The sequence below is a fragment of the Anser cygnoides genome, chromosome 10 (assembly GCF_040182565.1).
Source record: "Anser cygnoides isolate HZ-2024a breed goose chromosome 10, Taihu_goose_T2T_genome, whole genome shotgun sequence".
NCBI classification, from domain to species: domain Eukaryota; kingdom Metazoa; phylum Chordata; class Aves; order Anseriformes; family Anatidae; genus Anser; species Anser cygnoides.
Window position 1 is genome coordinate 14,951,732 of NC_089882.1, and position 15,811 is coordinate 14,967,542.

At 36.8% G+C, this 15,811-nt stretch overlaps 1 protein-coding gene across 36 annotated transcripts in view; it reads right to left on the reverse strand.

Annotated features, from left to right (window-relative positions):
* SLMAP (sarcolemma associated protein) overlaps nucleotides 1-15,811 on the reverse strand; it is a 100,907-nt gene that overhangs the window by 52,265 nt on the left and 32,831 nt on the right. For 19 of the 36 annotated variants that reach the window (XM_067003080.1, XM_067003093.1, XM_067003082.1 and 16 more), the window contains 8 exons: nucleotides 13,291-13,444; nucleotides 7,641-7,713; nucleotides 6,320-6,356; nucleotides 5,192-5,254; nucleotides 3,726-3,821; nucleotides 3,336-3,407; nucleotides 2,361-2,501; nucleotides 1,195-1,332 (listed from right to left, as the gene is read on the reverse strand). In XM_067003080.1, coding sequence (XP_066859181.1) covers nucleotides 1,195-1,332; nucleotides 2,361-2,501; nucleotides 3,336-3,407; nucleotides 3,726-3,821; nucleotides 5,192-5,254; nucleotides 6,320-6,356; nucleotides 7,641-7,713; nucleotides 13,291-13,444 — 774 coding nt within the window. The remainder of the gene's footprint in view (nucleotides 1-1,194; nucleotides 1,333-2,360; nucleotides 2,502-3,335; nucleotides 3,408-3,725; nucleotides 3,822-5,191; nucleotides 5,255-6,319; nucleotides 6,357-7,640; nucleotides 7,714-13,290; nucleotides 13,445-15,811) is intronic. The other 17 variants (XM_067003115.1, XM_067003109.1, XM_067003113.1 and 14 more) reach the window with 1 other exon arrangement.

Genomic DNA, 15,811 nt, shown 5'->3' on the forward strand with positions numbered 1-15,811 from the left:
AGACTTCCTCGATATTTGTAGGACTAAACTCACTAAAGTAACTTTCTTTCGTAGTCAGATGAAGAACACATGAACAATGCAAAATTTTTCTACTGTTATTTTTCTACATGCTTCACTTTAGGAACAATAAGAGAAAGAATCTCAAAGCATTTCAACTGAATTTTTGTCTGAAGCACCTGAGTTCTGCAGAACAGTACCAGGGCCCAAGAACGAAGAAATACCTGAAGTCTCCCATCTCAAATTATCAGTCAAAACCCAAAAGGCCTTCTCAACTGAACATACATTGCACAGATCAACTTGATTGAAAGCCACAGTTTCTCACTTGCTGGACCTCATTGTAAGTTTCATAGATTTCCCTCCTCACAAAGCTAGGTAATAAGTTTCAGTTTTGATCCTTTTGTGTACACTCATCATCATCATCAATGATTAATTCATAATTGAGAAACCAGGGGCCTTAAGACCAACAACTTAATATTTTAATTTGGAAAGAAAAAATTTCCATCTGAAATGCTAAGCTAAGAACCTAAGTTAAAGAACCTAAGTCAAAATTCCAGTATTTATCCAGGACAACAACAACTGTCTCAGGGCTAAAAAAAGAATGCTACCTTCCTCCACAACATCTGCCAATCTAGACAGGAGTCTCTTTGGGAACAGGCTTTATCACACTGTCATTAGTTTTTTCTCCAGCATAAAGGACCTTTAAATATTAATACACTTAGAAGTTTGGTCGAATAAACATGACATCATGCTCCTCTCCACCTAGAAGCTGAGACACAATTTAACTGTTGTGGGCTATCTGCGCTTGAAACTGCACAATAAGGCAACGCGAAATGCAAATTTATTTCTAGATATAGCTTTCATTCCCATTAACTAAGTTTTTTTTAAGGTTGAAAGGTCTTGTTTATATAAAAGCAACTGAATATGAAATTTCATGTATTATATAGTTTTATATTAAAAAAACATACTGCAGCTTCAAAAATATGTTAACTCTTAAAGTGAATGAAAAGGGAACCTTTTTAGCAATTTAACTGATGACACTTTCAGGCATATTAAATGTAAACATTAATGTGCATCTTTCTTTCATTTACTTATTGTTTTAATAGTTTCTTAATCTTTACTTGATTGCTGCATTAGGAATTAAACTTTGTTTCATGCATTACAGTTCCATTGTAAGGCAGATAAGGTTGTCATTACCTTTAGCTTGTCAGAAAGATCTTTAATTTCATTTACAGCTCCGTTGTACTTATTAGCTAATTCTCTTAATTCTTCCTGAGTCCGCTCATTCATTTCTTTAAGATGAGTACATTCATCTTCTGTATTACTTAAACTTCGCTGTAAGATAGAATTACAATAAATACAAGATTTGTTACTAATAAAATACCAAACATTCCAGCTGATGATTTTTTTTCCATGAACAATATATGCAACTAATCATACTTGCTTTCAAACTGTTTTGTTCCTAGTTATTAAGGCTAAACACAACAAATCAAGTCCTTGCAAAAATGCTACCTGTATAAAAGTTGGTAATATTCTACTGGTAATGTTCTATAACAGAACAGATTATGTTAAAAGATATTAGCTTCATGCATGTGCAAAAAAAAAAAGGCTATAAATTTAATTGGGAGTGGTAAGAATAAAGAACTGAAATGTGTGATTGGAAAGTAGGAGAAAGCTAGAAGTAAACATGAAACTCTGACCATTAACAAACCTGTCGAGAACTATTACAATATACAAAGGTGTATTTAACTGAAGTCTCTCAAGATTATTTATTACTGCACTAAATCTGTTGCATTCCTTAAAAAGCATGAAGTGGATACACACTTATTGAATATAATAAGCAAGTCTAGGATATTTCTTAACCTAAGGGGTCATAGCAAATAAGGATAACAGAAAGAGAATATAGAATTGGAAAAGATAGTAGTGAGAGATATTATAGGGGCAGAATCTTATTTAAACAGTGTCCAACACATCATCATCTTAACAGCTCATTCTTAAGTGTAATTTGTATGAGCAGTTCAGCTTCTATTTCCCCAAATTTTACAGTTTAAACAAGGTCTAACAGCAGTTTTTCTAAAGCACGTGTCATTTTAACCTTTGCTTCTTTCCCAGTCATACTAACTTCTATAAGACTACTTCATCCATTCTAAATTGTGAGCAAAGAGTTTCAAGACTAATTTCTCATTAATTTCTTTAACAATGCAAGTACTAGATTAGCATATAATAAACAATGTTATTTAATATACTGCAAGTGCTACAATACAACAGATAGTGGCCTGCTACAGCAAACAAACATGGATTTAAGCAGCAGCAGTTATAACTGTTTCAATATATCCAGAAGACTAGTTATGAAACTAGAATACCTCCACTTCAGACAGTTTTCTGACTACTTCAATTTTCTCCTGTAGGACCCGCCTCAGGGACTCTTTGGCTGTTGTCTCATAGTTGTGTTTGTCTTCTTGTAATGCTATAAGCTCTTTTCGTATACTGTCTTCTGTTTGATTCTGTACGTACAATTCAAATACACAGATAAAATATAAATTAATATTTTGCTGATTAAATACATTAGATTGTGATAAGACCTGTTCTATTCCAGAATATTTAGCAATTGCTGGCAAATGAGAAAAACATTACAGGCAAATCAGTGATCAAGGATTCTTGACATAACTGGGTGTAAACCACCTGTATGTATGACGGTACACATTCTATAATGAGCTTTGTCTTGTGTTCAAAAAAGGTATAGTTTTCCTATAATCAGTGTCAAACCTAGGAGACCCACAGTATGATAAACCAGAACCATCTCAGGTCCCAGTTTGAAAGACCTCAAACAGGCCCTGCAAAAAAGTTATAATCTAGGTAGATGTGAGTAAGAAAAAAAAATAATTTAGGCATAATAGTGGCCTTGCATGTTATATGCAAGGCATGGTATACTTGTTCCTTTGTCTCTGAATATGAAACAGCACATGCCTAATGCCTTTTTCCAAATTCCTACTTGAAAAGAAACATCCACAGTAAACAGGACTTAAAGAATGGCTGCTTCTCACTGATAACAAATTCCTTTTCTGTATTTCACTATACACATTTATATGCATATACGAAAAAAATCAGTTTGTGCTGAAAAGATGCTGAGAGATAGCCATTTATTTAAATTTAGAATGATTCCATGAAATACAGAACAGACCTATAATTTTCATGATATCCAGCTTACCAAAACTGCACAGCCTCATTTCAGAAAGTTCATGTTCCAACTGCTTTCCTAAGTGTTTCATTTCAAAATACTTCAGAAAAGCTATCTTTCAGTATTCCTAGCGTGGAGTGCTATTAAATGAATTACTTACCTTTGAACATGCTTGTAGCTGATTTCCCATAACCTCTAATCTTGATAGCAGCCTGTCTTCATCTATTAAAGCCTAGAAGAGAAGTTTGACCCTTGCATTAATATTAGATGTGGCAAAACAAATAAACCATTTCAACAGAATATTGTGCTTTAAGTAGTTCAAGTAGACAAATGCTTTATTTTCATTTTATTGGACTATTTACCATTAATAGTTACTTCGAACTTGTACATAATTGCTAAACTTAGTAAGCATTGTCTTTTTCACAGTTTAAGAGAACCACTGCATGCTTTTTATTATTTTTTTTGGTCCCCCACTATTTGTAAAGTAACAGATACAATTTATATATCACTATTTTTTCAGTCTATGAAGGGAAAGGATGGCTGCCAGTACCTGCCAACTAGTATCTGAAGCCTCTTGCGTGACAGCAAGTAGTCGCTGAAGGGTTGCCAGCTTCTGTTCCAACATTTGTTCCCGATGTAAGGCTTCCTACGATGAGAGCAGAGAGCCAAATGGTTAGTTCAGCTAGAACAACTCAGAAAAACAGAAGGAACAGAAGAAATACGTAATACTGTTAGACTGAAAGAAAAAAGGAAATGTGAGTAGCAAACACTGTCACATCCCATTTTATCCATACGCACTTTTATTTGGATATTTCAATTATAAAATGTTTTCCTATAACCTCAGGTTCCTAAAAAGCTTAAATTTTCATGCACATGTTGCACATGCCAAGTACACATAGTAATAAGTTAGTCATTCCAAGACTTGAAACAGTATACCCACTCGGACTTTTGGCAGTAATTTAAGCAACAGAATTGGTGTAATGACCTGAAGGCAGCTTTGGTAGCTCCCATGCAATTAGCTGCTAGTCCTTAAGTCAGGTCACAAAAGATAAATGCCAAGCAAGAAGTGAGTTTTGTTTGTATTTGTTTTGAAACTGTAAGGAAAAAAAGAGCATCTTTGTTAACAATTCCAGGATACAAGAGTGAACAGACTGGTGAGCAAAACTGTATTTGCCCTCTCAAGAAAGAGCATATGCCTGAGCTGCTTCCTGCTGTGTCAACAAATACATATAAAGTTAATACCTGTCTCAAAAACCTCATCATTGTTTTGAGTAATTGCCATTAGCAAACAAAATACAGATAAAAATAAATCCGTAGAATAACACACAAAGCTACACAGAATTTACCAGTAAGAACATTTGATTTATTTTCCAGAAAGCTAGTTTTATTCTAATTTCTGAAGAGTTTATTTACATATGTTAACACACACTTTCAGTGTTGCCATTTTGCAATCTAACCCTTTCATGATATGGTATCTTTGGGAAAAAAAAACACCCAATAAAAACTGACACAGGGACAGGCACAGAAAGGTTGGTGGTGCGAATAAGAAAAAAGAACTGCTGGCACTGTCACCTCTTTAATACTTTCCAATTAATCCAGAGACAGAGATAGTCACACTAAGAAGTTATATTCACAGAAACTAGTCCTTGATAAGCCAAGTGACACCTTGTTTTGCCATTCTTTTGGATTAGACAGTACATCTGCAGCAATACATGATGCCAAAAATACCAGGAGCAAATCAAAATTGGGGGCAGAGAGGCAGGAGAGGAGAAAGGCCAGGAAAAGTCATAGTTCATACTGCTCATGAACAATTCCAAAAGTTTACATAGAACTATACTATGTTAAATTACTACAATTTTTACACTGTTTCACTATAGAAAAAGGTAGTTAAATGCTTATCATGTTCCTGTTCATAAACTGGAAGCCAAACAAAGATATACAGACCATAAGGATTTGGGGTTTTTTGAACAGAGATTAAATATTTAGCCAAACTAATACTGTGATGAAAAACATTACCTGTAGATACTGTGAAAGCTGAAACAATTCCTGAGAATACATACTGGGAGTGTTAGCAGCAACCTGAGGAATAAGAGAATTTATGAATCAAAATGTTTTGGGATTTTTCACTAGACACAAATAATGCAAAGTTCATAATTTAAATCTAGTCATGAAGATAAACTTCAGACTATCTAACTAATAGTGTTTTCAATTATTTATTGTTCTACTATTATTTTCCCTTGCGTTAACACAGAACTTTGCAACTCTGGACCAAGGCCCCACTATGCTAACACCTTTACAAGTTTTTGAATCACCAAAGCCCCAAAGAACTTAATCTTGTCTGAAACAAAAGACATAACCTGACAAAAGAAACATGGCGCACAAAGGTGAAGCCATTCAACCAAGAATAAATACAAATCAGGGGCGTTCCAGAAATGAAATTAGTTTCTCATGTTCAAATTTGATGTGTCTCATCCTCCCCATTCAGACTTCATCATACATTTTCAGTTGACCTAACTTTATCATCTTCATCATTCCCCATAGAAATACGTGTTTCAGATTTGGTGAATACCTGTATTATCTTTAAGCATAATTGTTCTTGCTGCATATTAGCATCATCACCTAACTTAAACGTTCTTTAACTGGATGTCTATGAAAATCCACTATTCAGTGCCACCGCCTCAGCAAGGGTTAAGAAAGCCTGCTTTTTGCCAAGCCTTGCTTGAACTCTATACTTTCTCTGGCCCCAGAAACTATTCTGGATTTAGGGCTAAGGAGGTGATGTGGTTCATTGTTGCTGTTGGTTTACTTGCAGGCTCTCTACGCTGACATAATTTTGAAACTGTTTTTCACATAGTTATACCTACAGTCCCTCTTCAGAATTTCTGCCCTCACACCTTGGATTCACCTGGATACACCGTTTTGAAACCTTAAATGCAAAGTCTATGAACTCTTCAGGCTGCTGACTTCACAAATAAGTTTCCTTAGTTTCTCAAAATTTTGTTCTGTGCTTTGAAAACTTTGATTTGAACCTGTTTAAGTTAATCCTTTTTTTTTTGTAGGCTAGACAGACAATCAATTGATGGTCATTTGTCCCAGGCAAGTAATACCTATTAACAGATTTTCAACAGCAAGTTACTGAATTACCTTGTCAACAGGACTTGGTAATGGAGCATGGATAACACTAAAAAAGAAAAAAAAAGTAAACGCGAAGTACGGGACAGCAGTTCAAAATCCACAAGATCACTATTACTGTGCATTTAATCACGACACTTTTTACTAAAGTTTTTTTCTTCGGGTAAAATTGAAGAATTTATAACAATCGTGCAAAAACAGTTGATACTACACTAAGTGACATTTTTGAATTTACAGAACTATTTTCATATTATAAACCCAAGGTGTTTTCTAAGAACACTCTACCGACTTCTTCTGCAGTAATTACATATTTGATGTTTTAAAAACCAACTTACTAAGATTTTAAACGATTCGCATGCACAGAACAATGCTTATGGAAAGAGAGACAATATTGTACTCTTGGTCACAAATTCAGAGTATATCCAATGACTTACATAATTTTGTACACTTTCACTTGCACGTTTTCATCAGAAAAAAATAATACTACACATTTCTAGTATTTCTTAGTGCATGCAGTTACACTGAAAACTTTTCATAATACTTCATTTTGACTTTAGCCTTCCAAGAAACAAACACCCTAAATGTTTCTGGATATTAATGATGTAGGAGTATTTAAATAATCAAAAACGTACAGTTGCTGAGGATGAAAGCTGGTTAAAATGATGTCATTTGTAATTTTCACTCAGTTACTGAAAATGTTATTGTTGTTTCTACTACTCTTTGAAATTTTCTCCAACATATACACATATACACCAAAAAGCCTCTTGGTATTCATCTGAGTTTGCAAATATTCTTTCATCCAATGTATTTTATGATTCCTTCCCCCCAACTCAGGCAAAACATTCCTTCATTGTAACACTGAGTAATTACATCATGACGAAACATTATATTACTTAGCTGAAGAATATAAAGTGTTATGTGTACACATGTACAGACAGAGATGATATTAGCTTCACTTTGGTAGAGTGTACATTTAAATGAACAAAAATAAAAATCCCGAATTATAAAACAGGGAAGGAGTATGCTTCTTTTGCTTTCTTTTTTCCTGTGTTATTGTGTTTTTAATACCATTTCAGTATACTAAGAATCGCATCCAAACAGAGAAGTTGAACTTGGTAAGACCTTATTTATTCTTTCATAGTTGCCATGATTTTTAAAACTGATAATCATATGAGATTTCTTTTTTCACAATGCCTACAAAAGAACCATGTTCTCAGTTATTTTCTTTGCTTAAATACACAAAAACGTTCATATGTTGATTTTAAATATAATATCCATCAAATCTTCAAAATACAAAAATAAATTTTTGCCACACACAGATACTTATACTTACTCTGATCGCAATCGAGCTTCCATTCCATCTGGAAGAAAGAGTTTGATTGTGGAGACTATACATCCATGTGTAACTGAAAAGAAACAAATAGTACATCATCGTGATCCGTTACTACTTAATTAGAAGTTCAGTGCTTAATGATATAGTAGAACCAAGTGAACTGTCTTAAGAAACTCCAAGGCTGGTGAACAAGAAAAGGCACAAATGCCTTCAAGCACCAGTACTTTGGTCTGCCTTCTCAGCCCTTCTCTGGAGACAGGAAACTTTACCATTAGAAACTTGAACAGTTTAGGCTGTGTACCTAGTCCTGGACTATGAAGCAGTTGCAATGCCAATTCTTCCAAACGAGCAATGCCTGCAAGATTTCTTCACTGCAGTGAGTTAAAACATTATATTTGGTTCATAAAACAAGGGCAAAAAAGAATGCATCTTACCTGTGTTAGTTAACAGGAATACAGAAGTATAAACATAATAATGACATAGCTTTTTGACACAATTCCTGTATCTAGAGACTTCAGAGGTAACAAACAATTTATGTCACCAGACACTCATTTGGCATGTGGAACTTGCCAAGTAATCACTATTTACAAACACGAGGATCAAAAAGGAAGCACAGAAGAGAGTACAGGAACATCCTCTTGGGCACTATGAACACCAGCAGCATTCAGGACAATATATCTCTACTACTGTATGCTTGTAGTATGTATCTGAAATACACAGCCCTAGTCATGAGACCTTTCATTTCAGAAAGAGAAAGCTTGCTTCTCCAGGACTGAATTCAGGATCTTTTGAACTGATGAAAGATCCTGAAGAATAAGAGGAGAAAATAGAGCATTTGACTCTCCAAATATTCAGGATACTCAAGATTCTTCAAATATTCTTCAAACATCAAGATCAATCTCTCTACATGTTTCCCAAAAATTATACTGATACCATTTTCAATAAGACTGCAAACAGTCAAATTACAGCTTTTTTTTTTTTTTTCTTGTGTAGTTCTATGATTTGGGAAGTAAATCTTCTCAGTCTCACAGAAAGAAAGATAGAAGTTGTTTGCAAAACACCCCATCAAGCTGGATCCAAGTAAGTATATGGTCTTCTATCACTACACCTAAGGAACCCACCAACGTGTAAGACACAGCTGCTCTACTTTCATGGTTATTAATATCAGCAAAAGTTAAACTGGCTTTGAAAAAAAGGGCAATGGGTGTTTTAGGACAACGGTAGTACTCCAGGGAAAAGAGACGGGTCTTTGAGGAAGCTACCTGAATAGAATCTAAAAATACAGGAGATGATCCAACTAAAGAGTTCTTCCTTAACCTGCATTCAGTACTAAAAGCAAAGTACTTTGGAAGAATATCCTTTTGGCTATAGTGCCTTCAGTTGCTTTGTCTTTAAGTTGAAACATTAAATTTACATGCCAGCAAAGAACAAACAGGACCTTATTCTTGAAACAGATTGATCCATGGGTTTGGTGGTCTTTTTTTTTTTTCTGCAGAATTTACAAATCTGTTCTCGAGAAAACAGTATAAAAAATAAATAAAGGTACATTAGCAATATCAGTTGTAGCATGTTGTACTCACACAGCTTTCACATGGAAGGCTCCTTTCCTTTAAGGCATCATAAGGAAACTACTGATTTCAGGCAGAAAGTATTAGGGTATGTGAAATCAAAGGTAACAGACAGCCTTACCGCTGCACCGTGTATCAGGTAAGCACACTGTGAGATTATGTAATTCTGAAGTTTTTTCCTTCACGCTCACACTGAAAACACATACTAAAATCTAAAGCTTTTTTGGTGTTAAATAAATAAATAGGGGACTTAATAGTGACTGAAATAGTGACAGTGAAAAGGCACTGAGCATTTTGATTGGTTTATAAAACAAGAAATAAAATAAAATCTTACTCTATAATGAGCCGATAGCTAAAGGGTAAACAGAAGAAAGATCAGACAGCCTAAGGGAAAGATAAAGCAACATATTAAGCATTATAGTGGCAGCTGGAGAGGATAGTAGGAATTGCTTTACCTCCTGCCTCTATTATTTCCTTCAGGATAAACAATAATAAATTAAAAAAAGAGACCTGTGGTTGCCAAAAGGGCAGGGAAATGCCCCTCCAGCCACAGCAGGTCCCTCAGCCCCGTACCACTGCCCGCTCGCCTGCACTCACCTCCCGGGCTGAGGGACGCGGTGTGAAGAGGTCGCAGCGGGGCCTGCGGCCCGGCCCGGCCCGGGTCGGTTCCCGGCCCGGTTCTCGGCCCGGCTCGACTCGGTTCAGGGCTCGGTTCTCGGCCCGGCTCCGCTGACAGGACCCGGCCCGGCCGCGGAGCCGCGGCGGCTGCGAGGAGGCAGCAGAGGGCGATGCCCGCCCGCGGCTCGGCGCTGAAAGCCCCGGGGGAAGCGGGGCCTGGGAGGGCCTGGGCGGGGGGGGGGCGGCGAGACCCAGGGCAAAGAAGGGAAAACTCTCTGCTTGCAGGAAACCTGACAGAGCCGACTGGAAAGCAGCACAAAAAGGGGTTTTTATCTTAGGTTTTGGTTTTGTTTTGTCTCAAAACTTTTGCTTCATGGATAGACAGATTACTGGCAAATGATGCTCTCGTCTTCATTTTCACGTGTTACTCGGAAAACAACAGTCAGGGCAGCAACCCCAAAAGCGCTAAGAGACTGCCTGCCTGCCTCTGTTACTTCACCTGGCTAGCTCCGTGCAGCTGGGACACGGCACGCAGCGGGTGCCCCACCTGCACAGGCTTTTACAAGCTCCATGCCAAGGAAAAGAGGGATGAAGGGTCCAAACCTGACCAGAAAAAAGTGCACAAACTGTATTTGAACTGACTCATCAGGTATTACTGATGGCACTGGAAAGCCTCACCCCCTTCCACATGGGTACTGCTAACTCTTATAGCGTTCTGGCAAGGAGAAGGACATTTAGGCACTGCTAAAAGAAAATAAACCAAAGCACACCAACACAGGGAGAAAAGCACAGATTAATAGATAGACATGGCAATAAGGATAGAGAAATGAGCAGGCCTGGGTGCTCGCTAGTAATAACAACAAGCGGACGAATAAGGAAGCAGGAGGGCTGGAAACATTTCTCTCAGGCCTGTTAATGACTTCAGCTCGGCAGCAGAACTTGGAAGAACCAGTGCTTACACAAGACAGCCCGAAAAAAAATCACTTACAGAACATGCCACTATTTTAACGATCCAAACCAAGGTCATATTTGCAAGGAAATGACTTACTAAAACACAGCCTGAACAATAAAATAAAAATAAATATATTCTAGCTATATTTACACAATTCAAAATTTACCTAGCCAAATACACTCTGCCTATCCAGTCATAACCTTATAATTGCATACAGCAAAACGCTGTGATGCCTTATGCAAGTAAGGTGTTATATCAGAATGCAAAATGGTTTTAAAGGGAACCACTAATTTAAAAACTCCTTTCATGTCTGTGTTTTGTTACTAGGTTAGGTTAACAGTAACATCTAAGATTACTGCAATGAATTGGTGGAAAAAAAGCTTTTATATGCATTCCAATTGCATTCATGTGTAACCACTTTAGCTGTGATGCAGCTGTTTCATGCCCCTGCATGATACAATTTTCATTCATTGCTTGAGGAGGCACGGAGGGCGAGAAAGCAAACTTGTACACCTTCCTCATTAGCTAGCTCAGCACATTCATGAGCAGTGCTGGAGTACAGTTCCTATGTTCAAAGCAAAAGGAAGGCAGCAAAACCAGATCGCTCATGACACAGAAGCTTGGTCACATGGATCGTGTCCTGTAAAGCTAAGAGAAAGACATTGGGAAGAACTACTGCTGTCATTCAGGTGACTATGCTTACAGTGAAACTTCCACAAACTTTCACATAAATGAATTGCAAATAATTGCTGATAAAAAAACAAAGGAACTAATTTTTTCTTCCAACTAAATCTTAAAATAAAAACTGTTTTAGGTCTGAATAGACACGAACAAATTTGGTTCCTTTTAGTGAGGTCAGTACCACATCAAATAGACAGTCCCAGGTTCACTGGAGATGCAAGGTATTCCTTTGACTTATTGATACACTGAATACTACTAGTATTCATAAATATTTGCAGTTGTGTCGGATGAAATAACATTTTAAGTAAATCCTAGATGATACCAACTAAACATCCAGGAGTTAAATTTTCAATAACATAATTTTTGAGAAAACTGAAACATTTTAATGACCTTTAATATCACGAATCACTCAAAAATACTATAGCTCCAGAAGTTCTTCATGATAAAGTACTAGCCACCTCCATGCTTAAATAGTGTTTTCTTTAAACATGTGTTCATTAACCTTCTTCCAATACTTCAGACTTATCTGGCTAAATACGGAGACAGAATTAATGAGTAAGAGATGGGGGAGCTTCATAGTTGTTTTGTTCACTTAAGGCTCTTCAAAAGATCTACTGCTGTATAATGTTTTTTGCTGTTGTTGTGTGCATGTGTGTCTGTGTGCTTTAAATAAAAACTTTACCATCAGCAAAAAAATCTAACATTCTTTCAGTTCATCCTTTTCTAATATACTTTCCTTTAAGGATAAGCACGGATAAGACCTATGAAGGTCTTATTCAAGATAGTAGTAAAGTAGAAATGCAGTGATGACAGTTCTGCCATTTTATTGCCAAATCAGTTACTGGATTAGGATCCTTCCACACACGGCCAGAATACTGATGTCCACAAAAGTAGCAGACCCATTATGTAACTTAAAAGTCTTAATATTTATTACCATCTCTTGATTACCATCTAATAATTCAAACACAGACCAGCAGCCTTTAGAAACAGAAATGGCTCCTGAGACACAGTACATAAATGCAAAAGAATAGAGACTGATGCTGCATTTTTAATTGATTAACAAGGACATAGAGCTTTTATCATAATACGAGATCTCCTGAATGCGCATACTGGGAGGGGGACAGGAACAAAACCAAACCGAACAAATCCCCATCACTTCATTTTTCAGCTAGCAGATTTTTTCTATCCTTATCCTTAAGTACCTGCAGGAACCAAAAGCAGTACCAGTTATAGAAAAAAAAGTAAGTGCCTAGATACCTTGACAAGAATAAAATTACCCTGTTCCACAGCTCTGCTTAGCACGTTATCCATAAACTCAGTTTCACACTTTTGCTGCATTATCAGCTGAAACTTTGGGGTTCATATGCTTGAAAGAAACGTAGTGACAAAAGCAAACCCAAAAGAACTACGCACACAGCCCCATGCACACATGCTCACACTGAAGTTTTAAAATTGCTCTAAGCAATTTAAGTGAGACAACAGGTCAACATGGTCCTAGCTGAGCCTCCTTTTCTGCATCTGCATTACCTAGTCAAAAACACACCAGCACCCATACAGCCACCCAAGAGTGTGGTTTAGGGAAGCAAGTCAGTTGAAAATCTAGTTGTCAGGGTGGAGGGGGGGACAGAGCTAGTGTTTTCAGCAAATCAGTTTCTTGATCTAGTTTACCCTGCAGACTCACTGCCAGCACAAAAGAGGGAAGGGAACCAAAAAAAAAAAGGAAAAACTTTTTCCTTTCTTACAACAGGAATACCGTTTACTCTTAGAGTTTACACTGCAGCAAGATGTTCTAATAAATATAGTTGGGGAAAAAAAAAAAAAAGATCCATACCCTTACCTTTCCGCGTGTTCTCCGTCACATCTACACCAAACTGGATGATGTCACCTGACATAATCTCACATGGTGGGCTCTCCTCAGATCCTCTACTCAGTCTCTGACTATTAATAAAGGTACCATTACTACTTTTAGTGTCTTGAAGATAGAACTGTAAGAACAAACAAAAAGAGTAGTAAGTGTAGTAAGTTATACAGAAGAAAACCAAGTATGATGAAACAGGAGCTCCAGTAAATTTTTATTTGCTCTAAAATATAGCTTGATACCCAATGTAGAAGAGAACTAATGGATTAAAATCAAGATATTCTCCTCAGGATGTAACATTTTTACATTATAAACAAATATTTTTATTTGATTTTTAATTGTTTAATATACAATTGAATACCAGCACATACATTAAGCAAATAATTGCTATGAACTATACTTAACCTACTGCCTGCATGGAAAGAATCAGATGTTGTTAGCAACACTTTTTATGTAAGAATTTATGTTAGTTCACAACGATTCTAACTGCATACAGTTTATGATGGCAGCATTCCATGATACAAATGTGCTGGAGGGAAGACTAGCATTGAGGGTGGACAGAAAAGATTTGGAAGACGACAGGATTCGGGAACTGCAGTAACACTTCAGTGAAACTAAGGAAAACAAAATGAGGTTGCCTTCACTTCTCAGGGAAACTAGTTCACACTATTATGTTAATCTTAAGATTGCTGCATCATCAAGTACCTTTGCAAATATCCATTTATAGAATTAATTCAATTTTAATAGCCACTTACTGAATCTGAAATGGCTTACGACACAAGACTTCTACTCAGAGGAACTGCTGCATCTGAGGAGAGGTTACCTCGCAGGTGAGTCACCTGGCAGAGGACCGGTGCCACTGGCTAAGACCTGTTCAGCAGACAGCATGAAAGAGGGGACTGGAATGTTATTAAACAGCCAGGTGAAGCTCTGCTACGTGAGCCATTTTCAGAAGTTCAAGACAACGCCAGTTATTAAAGGATCCTTATGGGATGCTGGAAGTCCCTGACTGCCTGCACTTGTAAGGAATCTCATCATGTCCCAAACAAGTGTAAGGCTGGGGGACAAGTGTTGCCTTCAGAAATGAGGGTATTCACATGTTTTACCCATGAAAGCAATTGAAGATGATTACTATTATTTTTTTAGAATTCTGTGAAAAAAAACAACATGCTTTTATTTGTCTCTATTATCATATTCCTCAAAAAAAATGATAAATATAGCACCCCAAAAATATTGAAGGAAAATCTGGTCTTAAAATGGAGAGACTAGCTCTGGTATTCTTCAGATCTCATCTTGGAAATGACAGCAAGCACATGACACATGTGCTTGTCCTGAGTGGCATAAAGTAGCGTCCCTAACCTGAGAGCTTAAATGCCATTGCGTCCAGAAGCTGGGACTCAATACAGCAGGTAAGGTGAATGCCGAAACAGGAAAGCTCAGCTAGATGGTAACATGAAAAGCAATACATGAAAGACTTTTTTCTAAGAGATATGCCTTTGGTCTTAAAGAAAAAAATCAATTAGTCATATGCTCATAAAGGTGAAGGTAAACATGAATTATGGACAGATCAAGAACTATCACCTGCATTCATTGTATTAACAATCAGACCCACCCACTTTAAATAGTAGTCTGTATATATTATTAAATATTAATATAAACATAATAGTCATATAGCTTTTATAACAGTTTAAAAGTCAATCAAATTAATTAGCTCATTAATTTACTAATCTGAAAGTCTTCAACCCTCTCATGGTTCCGTGCAGAGGTAATTATTTTTACATCCTGTTTGTTTTCAATTAGTGTTCTGCTCCACTTGAAAAATCCTTCTGTTATGAAAAAGTGAGTCACAGGCAAGGAGAAACAAACATGTTATTTGCTTTTCCCCACCCTTTTCTTTCCTATGCATAATACCTGCCTCTTACTCCTCTAAATTTTTGATTCATCGCTGCCCCTTGTAAACACATTTCTGCAGAACCAGCAGGTGAAGCATAGACAATATAGGACACAGAAATATAGAAGAGTTACCGGAGGAAATGGAGTGCAACAAAGCATCAGCAACACCAAACTTACAAAATACCAGTGGGGTCACAAAATTTAAAGTGGGGGAAAAAAAAGCTCAATAAATGGCTCTAAGAAATACACATTAGATTTGATATTATCAAATTGATGTCCATTAAAATTCATATTACTGAATTTCATTATGTAAATTTTAGAAAAGTGGTGCTCTTTAAACGTCTTGAATTTTTTATAAACAGGATTAAACTACTCTGCTTCTTGCAGCTAGTGAAGAAATCAGTAATACCAGCAATATGTTAATGAGCTGCTGTCTGGGTAGAAGTGCACTGACTTCAGCTGAAACCTTCTTCCTAAGTGCTGTCTTGTCTTCAGTGCAGCAACTGGCCAGCAAGCCCAGCAATGGTCCCTTTCTTGTACCAAGTCCAAATGTTATTTCCCTACTAGTTTTCACCAGTTGACATGGTCTTTCTCAAAGGTC